The 18,811-nt window shown below is 44.1% G+C and overlaps 1 protein-coding gene across 2 annotated transcripts in view; it reads left to right on the top strand.

Moving 5' to 3' along the window:
• agrn (agrin) overlaps positions 1-18,811 on the top strand; it is a 258,804-nt gene that overhangs the window by 206,101 nt on the left and 33,892 nt on the right. For both annotated transcript variants that reach the window (XM_067591515.1, XM_067591516.1), the window contains 8 exons: positions 1,419-1,538; positions 2,164-2,328; positions 3,775-3,918; positions 5,429-5,553; positions 5,703-5,808; positions 10,066-10,515; positions 12,826-12,951; positions 17,515-17,642. In XM_067591515.1, coding sequence (XP_067447616.1) covers positions 1,419-1,538; positions 2,164-2,328; positions 3,775-3,918; positions 5,429-5,553; positions 5,703-5,808; positions 10,066-10,515; positions 12,826-12,951; positions 17,515-17,642 — 1,364 coding nt within the window. The remainder of the gene's footprint in view (positions 1-1,418; positions 1,539-2,163; positions 2,329-3,774; positions 3,919-5,428; positions 5,554-5,702; positions 5,809-10,065; positions 10,516-12,825; positions 12,952-17,514; positions 17,643-18,811) is intronic.

Here is an 18,811-nt window from a genome sequence, read left to right as displayed (position 1 = left end):
ATGAAAACAACCCCGTTCTGATTTTTAAAAACTTTACCTATTCTGCATACAATATCAAAATCATCTGCTGCATGCGCATTTGTAAAACATCTCATAGCATTTCAAACCATCATTTATAGCTGCCAGAAAACTTAAAATCTGGGTCAGGGATGTCAGAAAAATCCAAAGAAATACTTATCGGTGTACTAGACAAGCAAACACGTGCAGATCTGCTCTTGCAGGAATATAAAAGACTAGCTACAGTCACCGTAGCGGAGAAAGCACAGCAGCAGACCTTGAAAATGTGAGGGTAATATTGCACGTCACAGTGAGCTGCATTGTGCCTGACAATGGCCACTGAAGAGGAAAAACCCTTGAAGGGTGGAAGAACATATGAAATTAAAAGTTCTCCTTGTCCTAATAGGCTCAGTACAGATAGCTGAATGGAGCGCTGGAAAGTGGCAAGTTAAATGAACTGTGTCCAAAGCCCATCTCTGGAGTGGGAAAGCACTGGAAAAAGAGCGAGCCGAGTCATCACCATTAGGCCGAGACTCATATCCACACCAGTAACAGTGTGATTTATGGCCCCTGTATCTCCAGCCTCCAAACTCTAAATGAGCAACACAAGAAAAAGAGATCGGGAGGGAAATAGAGAGAGACTGAGAAAAAAAGCTCGGGAAAAAGATTTCTGCTCTCTATCTGTACAACTTTACTTTTCACTCCAAAGCCTGGGCGAGAATTTGAGCAATGATATTTTTTCCTTGGCTATTAAACAAACCCTCTTTTCCTCCTATTGTATGTTTTGTTGTTCTCTTCCAATTTCTGGAGAAGTGCCAGGTTTGGGGAACACATTTGTTTTTATTTTGTTGAATGTAGTCCTGTGTTCGGAGCTGTCACGCTAGTTTGAAGGCTGGCGCATCCTTAGACAAAGGAGCTCTACACACGCTGTGCGCAGGCAGAAAACTGCTTGGCACATTCCTTCACATTATGCAGCATGCCTCTTTTTTTTCTTTCTTTTTGGAAGGTTGCAGGGCGGCAGCACAATTCCATAATATTAGACAAGAACAAATGAAGAGAACATGCCTCCTAGTAGGTGGTAAATGTCAGCTGCTGCACATTCACCAGCAACGTCATTGTTTGTTTTCACTGGAGGTAATAGCATCATTTTCTCCCTGATTTTGAGCCATTGTGGAGAAAGTAGCAAATAGAATTGTTATCTTGAAGCCGGCTGCCAGCCTCTCCACCTCTGCCCCTCAAGCCAATCTCATTGTTGGCAAAAAGTTACATGTTGCTCAGAGATTGTGTTGTCTAATTTCCCACCGCCAGACACCGCCTCCCTCACCCCCTCACCCACTGTAATCACTCAAATGTTGGTGTTCTTCTTTCTCTCCTTGTGCCATCTCCCATTTTCCCTCCCCTATTTGTTCCTACCTCATCAGTGATTTCAGCCACATCTCCGCCTGAGCCGACAGCACCCCAGCACTGCAGCCTGTCTGTGTACGGATGCTGCTCCGACAACGTGACGGCTGCCTTAGGTGTCGGACTGGCTGGATGTCCCAGTAAGTCCTCTTCTATGTCCTGTTTTGACCCCCCCCCCCACCTCCAATGTATCCTGAGTTTGTTGTGTGTGCCCAGAAAAAAAAGTTGTAGATACTATCAGGCTGTTTCAGCATATGGGGCTTATTGTCCTTGACTGCAATTACAGTACCAAAGTTGCAGAGCTGAAAACGTTTCATCTTACTCCAAGGAATAATTATGATAATGTTGTACCGTATCTACAGAAAAATCTCTTCATCTGATGATCTTGACGAGTGATAGCACACAGATGGGGGAGAAAATGCTGCATCAAGCTCTTAGCTAGGGGATACAGTATGGATGGAGAAAATGCAGACTTAGAAATAAGGATATACAGAGATTTAGTGAAGGGGAAACTCACCTAAGCACACTTTATCCACCTTTTTATTTGTGGAATAGGGCTTACCCAACATTTGAGCCTAGCATAAATCTTTAATACTGAGTTTCCATCACAGTTGGTAGTATTGAGCTGTTGTAATTTACAGAGAAAGATGATTGGGTCTTTCATAGTTAGAAAAGCATAAACCGGTGATGAATTTTAGAGGAGAAAGATGCCATCTCAAGCAGCAGAAGTCAAAAGTGACATCCATGTTGCCCTGTCCTCCTCAGGTACCTGTTTGTGTAATGTCTACGGCTCCTACAAGGGGACATGTGATCCAGCCACCGGTCAGTGCTCTTGTAAGCCGGGTGTTGGGGGACAGAAGTGCGACCGCTGCGAACCGGGCTTCTGGAACTTCCGTGGCATTGTGACGGAGAACATAAGCGGCTGCACACGTAAGGAATCATTTCTTTGTATCTGTGCTGGAACTGAAAAGGAAGCAAATGTAATTTTAGCCATTACACATGATTTCAGCGTATGTGCTAGTCACTGTATGTACTGTATGTATGATGTTTTTGTTCCTTCCCATACATATATACATATATATGTAGGGAAGACCCTGCCTTGTATTTAGTGGTATCTAGCCATGCAGATAACTTATGTTCAAAGGCCTTGAAATCCACAAAAAATAAAAATAAAAACTTAAAGGGGAAAAAAGGAGGAATTCCTCTTCCAGGATGCACATGCAATAGATGGTGCAGAAGTAAAAAATACAGTAAAGTAAAAAATTATAGAGAAAACAGAATTACAATTTTAAGGACGAACATACAGTATTCACTAAATAAAGGCAGTCAAATGTGTCAATGCAGTCAAAAGTGTAAATGTAATAAGATGAAGTAAAGTGTTAGGTGTTAAAGTAACTTGACACAAGAATGTAGTTCCAGTGGAAGTGGATGGAGTTTTGTTTGTGTCAAAGCAATCAATGCTGTAAACACCACAAACAAAATTACCTCCACGGTATCAGGATGTATATATTGGAAAACCTGAGCAAATAAAAAAATAAGTATGCATGGCAGGATTCGACTAGAGGTAAGTGAGAAAATATATTTCTCACTGAATTCATAAGAATCAATACCTCTGAACCAACACTTGAAGAGCTTTTAGCATTAATATCCTCACTCAAGACAGTAAAAAATAAATGACCTATTAGCTAAACTAGCTACATTTCTATGACAGAAGTTTTTGTGGAAAGAGTTCCTACTGCGTCCTTTAGTCCTGTCAAAACTATATTGAATGAACTATATCCATTTGTATTCAAGTGAAGAACGGGGTCAGGGCCCCTTGTTTGTCTTGGTGAAATGCAATATGGTGACCAACTCGTATCCTGCCGCTGAGGTAACATAGGACATACGCTCTCAAAGCCACAGAGCATTTTCAGTCAACAGCAGGAAGCCTGCAGGTGCCTCACCCGTGGCCTGACCTTAACAAGGTTTACCCACAGCAAGCAGACAGCACGCTGTATGCCAATACACGATTCAGCAGGGGAGGAGGGAAAAAAAAACACATCATTGATTCCAGGAACATGATGGGGTTGATGTCCTTCCCTAGGGTTGTTTTCTTGAGTTTCTGTTACGTAGTCATCCTCCTCCTCCTTCTCCTCCTCCTCCTCCTCCCTCCTCTGTGGCCCCTTAGGCTGGATGAACAATTCCCAACCCTTGACTCTGAAACAAAGATGAATCACAAAGCCAAGTTCAGAGGCTAAGGTTGCCTCCAACATACCTTGTACACTAAATGAACCAAGTTAATCTTATCCCTCTTGCCGTCATTACCCTTAATTGACTTTTTTTCTCATCAATCTTTCTCTTCCTGTCTTCCTTTTTTTCTCCACCTCTCCATGGCAGCATGTAACTGCGACGCTACGGGCTCCGTCCGGGACGACTGCGAACAGATGTCGGGTCTGTGTTCCTGCAAGACAGGAGTGAAGGGCATGAAGTGCAATGTGTGTCCAGATGGAAGCAAGATGGGCATGAATGGCTGCGACAAAGGTAATAAGAGAGAGTACCAAGGCAACCAGTGGAGTGTTAATAAACCACACCAACATGAACACACACACACACACACACACACACTTTTTCCCTTTTGTCCCTGCTTTTCTCCATCATTCTGAAGTGTTTTCTATCACTTGCCATATCCTTGGATCAGCCTCATAGCAGCCAGTTCTTTCTCTGTCTGCTTTTCACATCCATCTAGTTTATTGGCATAGGGAGGAAGCGGCTGCAGACCAGTAAATCAATAGTGATTAGGAAAATACTGGACTGTAGAAATGACATACGCATGACACATCGCCCATTGATATTTTATTTTCTCTCATCATACTCCATTTTGAATGATTCTTGTATATACACTTGTATGTTTATACTTCTGCATAAGGACTATTGATTACTTGGATTAATAATGAAAACAGCCCCAGTGATTGCACAAGCTAAAAAGCCAGTTGAAGGAAAGGTTAGTTCCTGCTGTGGAGGCCTGCAGCTCCTTGATTAAGATGCACCATTGGATATCGACTAGAAGTCAAACACTTAATGAAGCCAGCAGTCCCGGCACAGTGGTGGGGCACTCTGCCATACACCCTACCAGATGAAAAGACAAGGTACTGAGAGGTGGTGGCACATGAAAGCAAGCGCCAATGGGTGGGGGGTACTCTAAGCCTCTGTGATGTTGCAACAATGCAAAGACCCCACACTCACAGCCCGCCGGGTGGATGGTGGGCTCGCCGGCTGCAGCTCCTGCTGCGGCAACTTCAAGGCTTCAAACGCTCCTTTGGAGAGCTTCGGGAAAGATGTGTGAAAAAAAATGGCACAGCCAAAATATCCTGAGTGCACACCTTTACACAACTCGAAAGATACTCACTTTTACAGTAGTAAGGCAGTTAAGGGAAAATGCCGTCTGTGAAACTATGAATAATTCACACAGTATGATGAACAGGTAACTAGACAATCTTATGATTACATTATCACTGCCATACTGTGGTTGTAAAGAGACTAGAAACAGGTCACTCAATTTGAGAATAACATACAGAGTAATGAAGACTGTCTTTCAGCCTGTTTAAGGCCCACACACATTGAAAAATCACCCAGAGTGGTGTAGGAGGGGGCAGGGGGGCGTCAGTGGCACGCTGTGAAGCAGCAGCAACAACAGCAAGGATATTACTATTACACTGATATACAGTGTATACCATATAAATGTGATAAGGACTCAAGCATTTATTTTTGGTTAATTACTTTTTAAATTTCATCTGACTTTACGCATTTTGAGAAACAAATTTTCTTCAAGTGGCTGTTTAACAGGCGGAACTTTTGCTTACTTAATAAAAGTAAGCAAATGTTCTGTAGTTGTGAAACTTTGACAATAAATATGCATAATAATATAATTTAGCTTCACATTTTCACACAACTACCACAATCAGAATTCACAAAGCAGCTATACTCTATAAACTATATGAGTATGGGACTGTACAGAATGTGTAACTAACAACATAAACTATTTCTTCCACAGGTCCAAATACCATGACTTCATGTGAAGAGTTGGTGTGCAATTTTGGAGCCTCTTGCATCGAGGAGAACGGCCAAGCCCACTGTGAGTGTCCTTCACCTGACTGCGATGAGAAAAACAAAACCAAGGTGGGTTCTTCAAACTATCTGCATTTTGGAAACAAGTAGTTTGATCCACAAGTTTGCAAGCTAAATTGAAAGACATTGCTTCAGTGGTCTACAGGGAGTTAACATGTGTTCCCATCTCCGCTCTCTCCATCTCTGTCACTGTGGAGCAGGTGTGTGGCTCAGATGGGGTGACCTATGCTGACCAGTGCCAGCTGAGGACCATAGCCTGTAGGCAGGACAAGGACATCACAGTGCAACACTTTGGACAATGCACAGGTGAGCCCAGTGGAAGCCTCCATGCATCACACATCGCAAGGATGGCCAACTGTTGTCAGGCCCCTATCAGAAGATAATGAGCAGAGCCGTGGGCCACAAATTATCCCCCTCCTGCTGTTTCTCCTCCTATCCATCTATCTGTCTCAGAAAGTGAAGTCACAGCATTGTGAATGCAAATTTAGCTTGGATTTTGTGTCTACATGATAGCAGTGGGAGCAGTGATGCTTATTTGTGATTAGGCAAATCCCAGTTTTTATTTCAAAAGACACATGTCTGATTCATGGATAAGATCAAAGTGTAAGGAGTCATCAGTATTCAAGCTCTCTTCTGAGAATTTTGCCTTTCATTGTTTGTAATACTGCACTTTCTCAAGCTCTGTGATTATGATTGTCTGGTAGCAAATATTTAGTTCATTTCACTGAGTACATAGAGTACAGTAAAGTAAGCCCTGCCCTCCCCTTGCACGTGGACTGCCAGGTGACAGCAAACTCATGTGCGGAGAAAAGTATGAAGGAGTAAGAGCGGAAGAAAAACAAGGGTGTTGTAGTTTGACTGGAGTCTGAGATAGCAATGACACTTCCTCTTTGCTTTCTCGCCCCTCTTTTGAGATTTGGCTTCAAGTCCAAACCCCCCTGTTGGGAAATGCGTCAATCCCTTCGCAGTTTCACACTGCCAGGAACACTATGTTGTTTCAGTGTGATGGCGGATGTAGAGTACATGTGTACTGAGTAAAAGGTACAGCTCTGGCCCCTTTGTCCAGATGCTGATGGACACTGTTTGGATCGGTGTAATAGGTGCTGGGACAAACGCCAAGGCCACGGCTTTCATGTACAGTGAAGTTGTCGCGCCGACTGCCAGCTTGCATCACAACAGGGTTCTAGAAATGCCGTCGGCCAGCGCAGTGGGGAAGAGGAGTGCCAGCTGCGTGGTTCTGGCCATGAGCCACTGCCAGGTGTCTAGGATTTTTGGGTGGAAAAATGTTCACTCACCTCATCGCTCAGTGGAATCAGGTGACCAAATACAGTGTCGTCAGAAAAGCACAGTCCTCTCCTCCTCCACCAACTGGGTCATATCCGTAGGTGGTATAGCTGATGACATAGTCTGTGTGGAATTGCAGTTGAAGGTAGACTGATAAAAAATACAAATATGCGCAGCAAGAGATCGACAAGGCTTTGATAAGTCCCTGAACATCTGGTAATTACAAATTCAGTGCCGTGGGTTACCAGCAAAAGGAGCCAAAATCCAGTCTGGTTTTAGATTCCTCTGTTGCCTGGCAATAGAGATGTGGGTTGTGTGTAATCCCTCACCTAGCATTGCTGCGCACAGAAGACAAGAAGACGCCTCACAGCGGACTCTTTTCTCTATCGAACCCTCGGGGGAGGAACAGACAGGCGAGCGCTCGGGCCCTCCGACAGCCACAGAGGATCTTTTAATTTCTTCTCCCGGATGCGGTCGCACCGCGGGTAGCTGCTCCGCCGCTGCTGTCGGCTTGGGGGTTAGATCTCGAGCTCATTTCACGTGTGGCTGGGTGCGAATTAGCATTTGCTCTGCCTCCACCCCTCACCACGCCGCAGCCCTGCCTGCCCTCCCTCCCGCTGTTTACATGCAGTCCTTCCAGACACCCGGCTTTAGCTCTGTGGCATGCTAATGCTCACCGAGCTGCTATGTGGTTTGACAAGAGAGCAATGCCAAGGGCCTATATAAATGAGTGAATATTGATCTTTTTTTAACATCATTGATCTGTTGGAACTTTTTATTATACCAGCGAGTATGACTACTGCAGCACAGTCTGTCACTAATGGGCAGGCCAAGATAAATTCACACTAATCCTGCTGAAGGAGCTCCTTCAAATCTTTCTGCTTTCAACAGTGAACTTGCAGCTGAGTGTGATGTTACCCAGCTCCCTCAGAAGTCCTGAGCTAAACAACAGTGCAGCCACAGGGTATAGGGAGGAGTTTCTCGCCTTCTTTCCTGTGTCTAAGCAAAAGATTAGGCGATATGTGAGAAAACCGGCGAAAAAAATGCAAGAGCTACTGTACCAAGCACCAGAGGGAGGGCATTTGGACCAATGAGCAAATTTTGGCGCCGGGGGAAAATGGCCACCAAGTTGGCAATGACCTGCCTCCCCCATATGGTGTTATCACCTGTAGGTTTGCAGCAAATTGGCAACGAATGCCAGCATATGGCATCAGCAGCCCTCCGCCTGCGTGTTAGTCAGGGTTCTGTTGCCTTCACCATCTCTCCTCCGTGTCCTGCGATTTTCTCTCATTATTCAATCCCTCATTCTGTTCCCACTGTTTGCCTCGCCATCTTCTCCCACTGCTAGCTTTGTTAACCTGTTTTTTTTGTTTCAGATTGAAACCCTTTTGTTTAGGCATTTTGTCACTATCATTTTCTTCTTCTGGGCTGTGTGGTTCCCTTGTCTTTTCCCTTTCAGTCGCCTATATCCAGATTCCTCCTCTTCACCGGGCGCAGCTGACACCACAAACAGTCTTAATAACCACCTTTCAACAATAACTACACGGCTGAGACAAGCCAAGATGACTATGATTTTTTTCTCTCTCTCCACACGGTGACATTACTGTCCATTGCCCCGCTGAGAGGAAAAAAAGCAAAAAAAAAAGGCAAATGGAGTGTTAAACCTGATTAAGGGAAGCATTAGCCGCCAGTCCTTCTTCCCTATTTCAGACGTATTTTTTTTTTCTCTTTCCTTATCCCATGTCACAGAGCTCACTGCTCATGATATGCACACACACCCAAACACACATTAGGCACTTCCCAGGGTGCAAGCCACCTGACGCTAAGCTTGGCACCTGACTGACAGGTGTAGCCAAGAGGAAAGGCAATGCAAGCCACCACTCTTGGTGATAGCATCTCTGCTCTTTGCACTCCACTCCAAATCTCTCTATATACAAATATCTGCTGAGCTTTAATCTGACATCCGGTGTGTCTCCCAGGCTTTCTGCCGTCTCAGTAGGTATCACATTTCACACATCGGTGAATAATTGCCGATCAAATAGGCGATTATAGCAGTGTAATTAAGTCCTACACATAATGTTAGGCAAATCCTAATGAGGCGCAAATCTACGGTATAGGGTTTTTTTTTTTATCTTCTGTTCATTTCACCCACACATATTTATACTCATGGGACGTAAAGAAGTAAAGGAAGAATGACAGTATTGTCACGCCTGCCTGCCTCAGCTAAATCTGAAGTGCTCACTTACGTAGCATCGCCCTGCCAACTCACTTCTCCCCCTCAGGAGTTTTTGTCCTATTTATCGTTCTTTTATCCCAGACTGTTTGTCCTTTTGCACCAGAGCTTTTTTGCATCGGTAATGATGGTCTCTCTACAGAGAGCCTCTTCTCTCTCCCTTATTTGGAGTGATTTTTTTGCTGCATGTTGTGTACGTGTTTGTGTGCGTCTGTTGACAGCAGTATGTTTGTGTTGGCGTTGACGGATGCTCATGCTCTCTGCAAGCAGCAGTCTGCCGTCTTTGAAGCCGGAGTTAAAGCCGGCTTTTTTTGCCCCATTTCTATCAATCATTCATCACCGGAGGCACTGGCTGTTGGTGATTAAAGCTTTGCTACTGGAGGGCAGCATTTGAATATGGATATATAATTCATAGGCATTGGCACAGAATGCATGCACCACACAAACATGCATATTGTGCGCACAAATGTATGCCATATGTGTACACACAGAAGCACAAACATGCACTACACACCATGCATCAACATCAACTGGAGTGGTTTAACCCTGTGTGGGCAACATAACTCATCTGCAGGCGAAACACACTGCAGTGAATGTAACTGTGAATGTCATCTGTTGGCATATTCCATATTCATGCATATGGATGCACTTTCATTACTTAAGGTTTGTCAAATAAAGATTCCTCACATCTCATCCATTGCAGGGTTTTTAATCAAAGGTTGATTTTACAAATGGGAGTCTGTGTATTTGTGTGTTCATTTTAATGTAATATCGTAATGAAATTGTTGAGCATCAGGGAGAAAGGTTAGAAGATTAAAAAAAAAAGCCATAATCATCCAATAGATGCAGAAGTAAAAAGGTTATTGTCAACAGTAGGTTGGGATAATCGTTAAGTGATTTTGATATGCATAATTGGCTAATGATGTTTTTATTTCCTCTGGTGTGATTTTTGAGGTTGTAATGGAGTTAGGTGAAGCAAAATCAAACATTTCCATCTTTGCTCAGTCATTCATCCATTCCTTGCTTCCTCCCCTTCCCTCCACCAGAAACCATCTCCGAGCCGGCAGAACGACCCACCCTTATCCCCCCCGCCTCTCACCCCAGCTCAACCTCCGCCGCCACCATCACCACCCCTGCCCCCCTCCACCCCAACGTGGTGTGGGCCATCCCGCCTCCGAGGACAACGGAGACAGAGACAGAGCCGTCCCCGGCCACCACCCCCTCTTCCACCATCACCCACAAACCCTCGCGATCAAACCACCGCCACTCCATCCACACCCAGCCTCAGCCGCCGCGGTCCACCGCCGCAGCCGCCGCCACCACCACCTCCTCCTCTCGCAGCAGGCCTACCCCCTCCGCTGCTGCGGTCTCCTTCGAGGGCTCGGGCAGCGGGGAGCCAAGCGGAGACGACCAGACAGAGGAGGGGGAGGAGGATCTGGAAGAGGAAGCCGGTAGCGGCGTCACAACAGAGGCCAGTGGGGCAGAGGAGCCTGTCGGTAAATCCCTGCTCTTTCACTTCATTACCCATAATGCTTTGAGAGGTGTGTAGGAGGGGCTTATTCTCAATAAGTGTTGGACAAACTCATAGTCTCTTCTTAGCTGACATCATAACACATTCATGCTATCATCTGTTAATTGAAAGTTACATTAAGATCAGCACAGGCTTATGTATTTGTATGCAAATTGTTTTAGGGAGACAAGTATAAAAGTCAAGCATGCAGGGAAGAGAAATCTTTATAAACAGATGATGTTGGTAACATCTCCACTTGCATATGATGTATATCTCAATTTCAGACAGAAAGGAATCTATTTGTATGGATCACTGTTGCTACATCACCCATGCGCTTTTCTCCCATTCCACCGGCGCGCTCACTCTCAACAGCTAGCAAAACAAACCCAGGCTCTGTAAAATACACTCTCGACAGGCCAGATGAAACTGTTGGCCCGCATCTGGGGATCTCTGGAGCCTGACTTGACAGGCTGATGTGACTGGGAGGTTGAGGTGTAAGTGTGTGTGGAGGGTGTGTACCTTGTCACATGACTAGTCTCAAATCTTTCTCGACATGCCCTTCTGACTGTAACAGCCAGCTGCGGTTTCTGGGCCTCCGTTTGGACAACAAGGGATGACTGAGACTTTTCAATCAGACCTTTTGTTGTTGTTTTTTTCCTTCCATCCATCCACCTCGCCTGACAGCTTGCAGTAACAGGATAGGATTGATGGAACAGCGTGGCCCCAATGTGCTCTTCCTCAGCTCTTCCTCCTCCTCCCTCGTTCTTTCTCCCCGAGTCTTAGATTTATTCTCTTGTCAGAGGCTGACCAGAGTGCTCGGTGACGCGAGGAGCATGTAGCCTGTCTGCCAAGGAGACCCGCTGTCTTGTGGCTGTGTGTGTGTGTGTGCGTGTGTTTGTATGTGTGTAAAATGTACCCTACATTACATTGTGCTTGCGTGCAGAAGTACTCTCGCTCACATCAATCTGTGAGCATGAAAATGTGAGCAGATGAGAAGATTGTGCAGTGCAGAAGATTTCGACATGGACATTTAAACTCTGTAACAAGCAGTTTTTCCATGATTGTATGTATGTTTGTGAGGGCTACCAGTGTGTTATATATTTATATATATATACATATATATATATATATGTGTGTGTGTGTATATATATATATACGTATATGTACAATATGCTGGAGTCCTATCTTATGTTTTGTGTGTTTAAGTCTTATCTCCCTCTCCTCATGTCACTGAGTTTGTCCAATTCTGAGAGCACATATCACTGTCTGAGTATATAAATGTGAGCAGGTCAAAGGTGTGTGTGTGTGCATGTGTTTTTGTATCTGTGCTCTGTTGAAATCTGCACTTTTCTCTGTCGGTGTGATAGAGTGTGTGTGTGTATGTGTGTGTGTGTATATATTTGACAGTTTTCATGGCTCCCACTGGAGTCATGCAGAGTCCCCTTGCTGTACCGCACTGCCCTCTTTCCCCCACCATCGCTCTCCTCTTCAGCCCAGCATCTGTAAATCTGCAGACCACACACCAGCAGATGCCCTATAAACCCCAGCCTCCCCCCCCACCCCCACCTCCTCCTCCCTCCTCCCGCTTCCTTTGACCGCGAGTCCTTGAGCAGGACGTCCCTCGCCTCTGACGTCTTTACGACTTGTTTAGCCGCTAGCTGTTTGCCACCGCGATTATTTCTAATCTCTGTGCGCCCATAAACTGAGCGGTTTCGACCAAGACACCCCCTCCACCAAAACCATCATTAGAGAGGACGGAGGTCCGCTGTGGTTACACGCTATCATCCTTCAGAGAGAGAGAGACCAGCCACTTTTATGCCTTTTATGTCCCAAGATAGCCAGATATACAGTGAGGGTAATGCAAACACGACTGTATGGTTTTTTTTTTCCTCCTGGAAAGCCTTGAATGCAACTGTCAGCCAATGAGCAGTGAGCAGTTATCACATCCCCTCATCATTAAAAGTGCTCTGTGTGTGACATAAGTGGTAACAGTGCCCATTATGTGTTCTCTGCCTGACAAAATGAGTTCCAGGTGTAGAATGAATTCCCATGAAAATGCCATATAATCACTCCTGACAGATGCCTCTATTAGCATCCAATCACCAGTCAGCACACTGTGAACACACAGGCATCTGCATAAGTTGTAGGTTTTGACCTTAGAAACATTACCCGTCCTCAGAGCCTAAGAAGTCTTTAAAAAATAGTCTCCTCTGGGTCTATGAGATAAGCTGCCTTGAATTAATACATTTTCCGAGGCTTCATGAATTATTATGAGCCCCTGTGTATCACCCCCCAGGTCCCACAGTGGCAAGCACCACTGTACCCACAGCTGAGGACAGGTCTTCCTGTGACAACATGGCGTTCGGCTGCTGCCCTGACGGCAAGACACCGTCCAGCACTCCAGAGGGCGCCAACTGTCCCTGTAAGTCAAATGTCCCTTTCTCTACCTTCTAATTACCTACCTATGGTTTTGTTCATATCTGCTGGTACTGCATAATAAGATTTGATAAGAGAGCTGAAATCCTGAGATCACTTCAGTGCTAAGTATTGTTCTAACGCTAACTCTAGCTTCTGTAAAGTCACAGAAGTTCAACCTCTATTGAGGGTTTCTTTAATTGGTCTTTCTGAAAAAACATAACATGTTCAGATACAGTAAATGAGTATCTACAATAGCACTTGCAATTAGTTTATTGTGATTCTAACAAATTTCAACAACAAATACTTTGTTAGCATTCAAATAACTGCAATGAAAACAAACTGCAAATATGATTATTGCTTGCAGAGCTGGGAGGTGATTAGCATAGCATAAAGGCAATGGGGGAAACAGCTAGCCTGCTTCGATGCAATGTTCAAAAATATACATACCAGCACCTCTAAAGCTGACTAATTAACACATTGTATCTTGTTTGTTTAGCAGTGTACAAACAGATATGTAAATATGATTCATTATGGTTTTTGAGTGAGTCATGTGCTGTTTCCTAACTGCTTCCCACATGCTTCCAGCTAAGCTAATCACCTCTTGACTCCGGTCCTGTACCTAACACACGCCGACATGATGTTAACAGTGAATACATGTATTTCCCAAAATGTTAAACTATTCTTTTAAATTTTACTAGTCAGGTGTCTTTTCCTTATTTATGATATCCACCCACGCTCTCTTTTTTTTAACTGTAGTCACTGTCTAAAGACTTTTTTCAACATTTTCTTTTAGCATAATGGTGCAGTGTTTCGCTTCAGTCCTCAGTCTGCCGTCAAGGGCTTGTGGGAAAGTGTTCGTTTTATGTCGCTAAAACCAAAAATAGTTTTTAAACACTACAATATCACATAATTTTAAAAATATCCATCAACCTTGTCATCCCCTCAACACGTTGTTAAGCAAGGTTATGTTGTAGAGATCTTTGGTCATTTCTATTATTACGAATGTCAATGTGATTTTCAACTAGTTTTTCTAATTTATGGAGCAGACTTTCCTGTTTGGCTCTCTGTCATTCTTAATGTTAAAACTGCTGACGTCACATGCAAACAATCAACTATTTCAACCTATACATCACTGTCCTGACTGACACTGCAGAGAATACTTGTCTCTTTCTCTTCTATGTGATCTCTCCTCCTTTTTTCTCTGTTAAACTTCTGTCTTCAATTTAAAAACCCTAGTTTGTTGATACACTGAGAATCAACACATTATTATTTCATATTTAATGTTTACCTCAGGAATAGTAATATTGTGCCATCTGCCTTAAACAACCAGATGAACAGGTGGTATTTTTTTCTACAGCGGTGCTCTCATGAATCACCTCATCATCATATGTAAATGATCAAAATGGCAGGTGGCAGGAAATTAAAAAAACACAAAGTGACACCTTAAGTCTGACCCCGGTAATCCATGTTTATGAATTTGACAACACTTGACAGTCCGACTCTGATATTTGTCGTACCCTGCCTGATCCCCAGTGAGTTTCATTTTCTCTAGTTTTCCTCCAGATTTTTGAAAGAACTTTGGTTTGATACATGCGTCAACATCATATTTTAGGTCCCCTCCGCTTTGGTTTATAAATAACCGTCAGTGTCTCTATTCCTGCTTTTTCTGTCTTCCTTCACCTTCTTTCCTTTTCTTTTAATCTCCCACCTGCTTTCCCCCCCCCCCCCACACACACACAAACATTCTTCTTTATCAGTCCGTGCCACTGTTCAGTATCTCCCTCTTGAGCTATATCTCACTCTTTTCTCTCCCTCAGCCCAGTCAATCTCAATCCAGTCTTGCATCAGTTCATTTCTCTGAGGAGTTGAGTAGGGAGAGAGTTGAGAGACTACCAGAGGCCGCTGTTGTACCAATCAGTGCCTTCTGCCAGACTCAGTTCATAAAGATAAAGGGCTCCTTTCTCCCCTTTGCCTCTCTATCTCTCTCTCCCTCTCCCTCAGTTGAATTCTGCTCTCTATTTGTCCCAGTGGTGTTAGTCTTGACTGATTGTGAACAGAAGAACACTTCGCACATCTATTTCAAGAGACAGGTGCATAGGAGAGGGACGAATGGATCGGAAATTGCAAACAAACTTTCTGTCTAACTTCCAGTGATACATTTATTTGCATCGTTTCACCGAAACGTCGCAAATGATGAAGTTCTAGCTCCGAAAGGTCGCAAATAAAAGTATCATTGCAAGATAGACAGTGTGCTAGAGTTAGTCTGACTGATTGTGAAAGGAGGGATTCTCTCCTGGAGAGCCCCCGGGAGCAGAGTTACGTTTCCAAAGCCTTCCAATAAACCAGCACAGTTCACTGCCACACAATCCACAGCGTGTTCTGAAGATATGAGGCCACCTTTGGCCGTCATCAGCCCCCCGCCATTTATCTCTTTCAGGGAATTTAGAGCCAAGCAGAGCTCAAACATGGAACAGCACATCTTTCGAGGTTGAATTTGATGACATTTGGCCCCAAATCCTGAAAAACGGCAGAAGCATGTGCCGTATAAGCAACTGTAACAGGTTTTAGCTGTAAGACAACAGTTGTAACAAATCCGCTAAAGCCTGTAAATATTTATCTCAGTCAACAATGAAGGCACACCAGCGATCAATACTTCATTCAGCTCAAGTGTTACCAATAAAAGCAGGCAGCACGATAGGCGGATCAATACACTGGATCTATTTCCTCCTGAGGAGGGATTAGCTGATCCTCCACTCATTAGAAGTGAAATAACATGTCCCTCATGCTACAATATCCGTGTGCCGCCACCTCATCGTACTGTCCGATTTATCGACACGCACACGGACTGTCTCGAAAGAAAAAAGGACTAATTGTTCGCCGTCTCAATCTTCACATTTTTACTGAGGCCTCAAACAGTGAAGCAGCTCAAGGTTGAGTTGAGTCTGTACTTTTGACACACTCGAGGAGATCTATGAAACTCTTTTGTGTTCGCTCATAAAGATTCACAGGATGTCAGACACTGGTTAAGAAAGTATTCACCCAAGTTATCAACCACCTGTAGTAGTATGCAGCCACAGAGATAGTTTTGGCCTATATTTGTCCAGATATTGATACCTCTTACTCTGAGAACTCTGGCTTGACTCAAAAAAAAAGGCCTCAGTGCATTGTCTGTGTCTTAGCTTAATGTGTTATTTAAAAAAATCACTGCAGGCCCTCCATATGTTACATTTAAACAAGGTAATACCATTGGTATGACATCAAAGATAATGGGCAGCAAATGCTCATGTGAAAGCTAATGGCACACTTAGCTCCAGCCACTGTAAACTCTTCCATATGCCAATGGAGGCCTGACACATCCATTACGTTTTACAGTTCAATAGAATCTGGTAGTCAAATAGCTCCGTCCTGCCTTTTATCGCTCTCTTTCTTTCTCTCTTTACGTCCGTCACGGCAGTGAGCTGGAAAATCACCCTCTCTGATGTTTGTCTTCTTTGCAGATTAAAAGTCAGATCTCTCTCTCTCCGTCCCTTCTCTTTCTTTCTTTCTTCCCTGCTCGTCTTATCGGCCAAACCTCGCCCATTTGCCTCTATTTTATGACCCCCGTCACATCTGAATCGATGTGTGCTGCCCATGAAAGTACTGTAAAGACGAGGGGGAGACAGAGGGAACGTTGTGCGTGTGTGTGCGTCGGCGGTGTCTGCTGTCCTTTTCATGCAATTTTAACCAGGCTGTGTCAGTCACCAGTCTGGCTGCATTAAGGAGACAATTACTGCTATCTTTCACGATAATCATACAAGTGCTCTTCCCAATCTCCCTGGCGTTGCTCATGCAGGGGTAGCCATGATTGATTTGGACAATTTGTTCTGTTGATTACGAGTGGCATTGAAGCCCGACATCAGCATCTCGCATACTCCTTCGTTCTCACCTCACACACACGCACACACACATACACAGATCTCCTTCACTTTCAGCTTTATTTCAAGCCCTCTCCTCTCTGGCGGGAGTATGAAGAAACCGTATAGAGGGCTGATAGATGCTGGACAACATAACCCTCAAGGTTGCACTGGGAGAATCTCTCTTTGCTGAGGAAGGCACTTTTAAAGTGCCTGTGGGTTGTTTGATCTGTAGTGTGTGTGTTGTTCTTTCCCTCATGTATTTGTGTGTCTGTCTAACTTGTTGTCTTTTTACCCAGCCCTCCATGCCTCGGCCAGCTTTTGGGACGAGTCTCAGTCTGGTAAAACTGGCCCATTTCCCACCTTTCCCTTCCCTCCTTTCCCTCCTCATATCTCACAATCCACCTCTTCCACCACCACCACAACCTCCACCGCCGCCTTTAATGGCCAAACTCCAGCCCTTTCTCAAACCCCACGCAATCAGCAACAAACTCACTAACCTCCCCTTGTCAAACACACACAAACACAAAATCCATCACTAACCCTAAAACCGGCACTACCCTAAAGCGAGCACTGTGTGAAGGCAACGGGAACTGAGTGGTAGGAAAAACATTTGGAGCTGTGGTGTTTCAGTATCACATCTCCTGTCTTCGTCCTCCCCCCTCTTCTTCTAGCTACCATGAGATTCAGCGGTTTCCTGCACTTGGACCAGGTGGAGGGACAGGAAGTTTTCTACACCCCCGAGATGGAAGACCCTAAGTCGGAGCTGTTTGGAGAGACGGCCCGCAGCATAGAGAGCGCTGTAAGTGCTGTAGGAGCAAGTAGGGTTACGAGTACAGTTTAACAAGCAATATTAATAGTTCAAATCTGCTGTAAGACAATATTCTGCCCATATTAATGTAAAAATGTACCTTCCTAAAGAAGAAATAACATATTTTTTTTCTTACAAATGAAAAGTTGAACATTTTATTGAAGCAATAAGACGCAATTTGGCTCAGTTTAGCACTTTAAGAGGTTTTGCTGCTACAGACTTACTTGGTCTGGTATGACCAGTAGCTCATGGTGGGTAATGTTAGCTACTGTAAGGTCAGCACTCTTAAGATACTGTATTATAATGAATATAACTGTGTAGTGTGAAAGGTGTTGTTCGTAGTCACAAACAAAACAGAGAATTATCACAATCGCCACTTCTGCACTTCTCCTCTTTTTCAGCAAACAAACAATCGATGCAGCTTTAAAGCAACTGACTCAAGAAATGTTTCAGTGTGACTTTATCCTGTCATAGCCACTTACGGATACAGCGTCTGCTTCTGCTCAGCAACAGTTACATAGCCTCACTTTAAATTTTGTGTTTTCCCAAGAATCTTCTTGTCAAGAGTAGAAAAGCTTCTGAAACATCATTGAAAGCATTACGAGACACTAAAAGTCTTCACTGAGAGCCAGACAAATCAAATTCTCTCAGCTCCTTCAGGCAGGTTTCATTGAAGGTTTTACAGAATCGACACCCCTGAAGCTACAGAGTAATATTCTGCCACACTGGTCAGGAGTGACTCCTCTGGTCAGAAATCTGATCGAAAAATAACAATGATAAAGAACATATTCTCTGGCCGCGGTCACAGAAGAACATACATCATATCAGAGGGAGACAACATAGCCTGGATGAGATTTGATTTTTAATAAAAAAGGGACTATTGGCAAACTGTTACATCAGGTGATCCCTCGGAAGGAATGTGAGGATTCATGTCGTGATCACAAGAAAATATGACTCCGACCGGCCGGCGGTGGTGCAATAATTATCATCACAAACATTAAGAAAGAATCCTCATCATGTTGAGACCAGGATTTTCCTCACATATACTGCGGATAATTATGACAGAATTTTCACGGAATTTCAATGGTGCATAGCTTTTAATTTCAAGCACTGCATGCAAGCTTTAGAGCTGAGCTAGCAAAGATATTACATGAAGCTTC

This window comes from Thunnus thynnus, chromosome 6 (genome assembly GCF_963924715.1).
Source record: "Thunnus thynnus chromosome 6, fThuThy2.1, whole genome shotgun sequence".
Taxonomy (NCBI): domain Eukaryota; kingdom Metazoa; phylum Chordata; class Actinopteri; order Scombriformes; family Scombridae; genus Thunnus; species Thunnus thynnus.
Note: the sequence above shows the minus strand (reverse complement) of the source record. Positions and strands in the feature narration are given on the sequence as shown.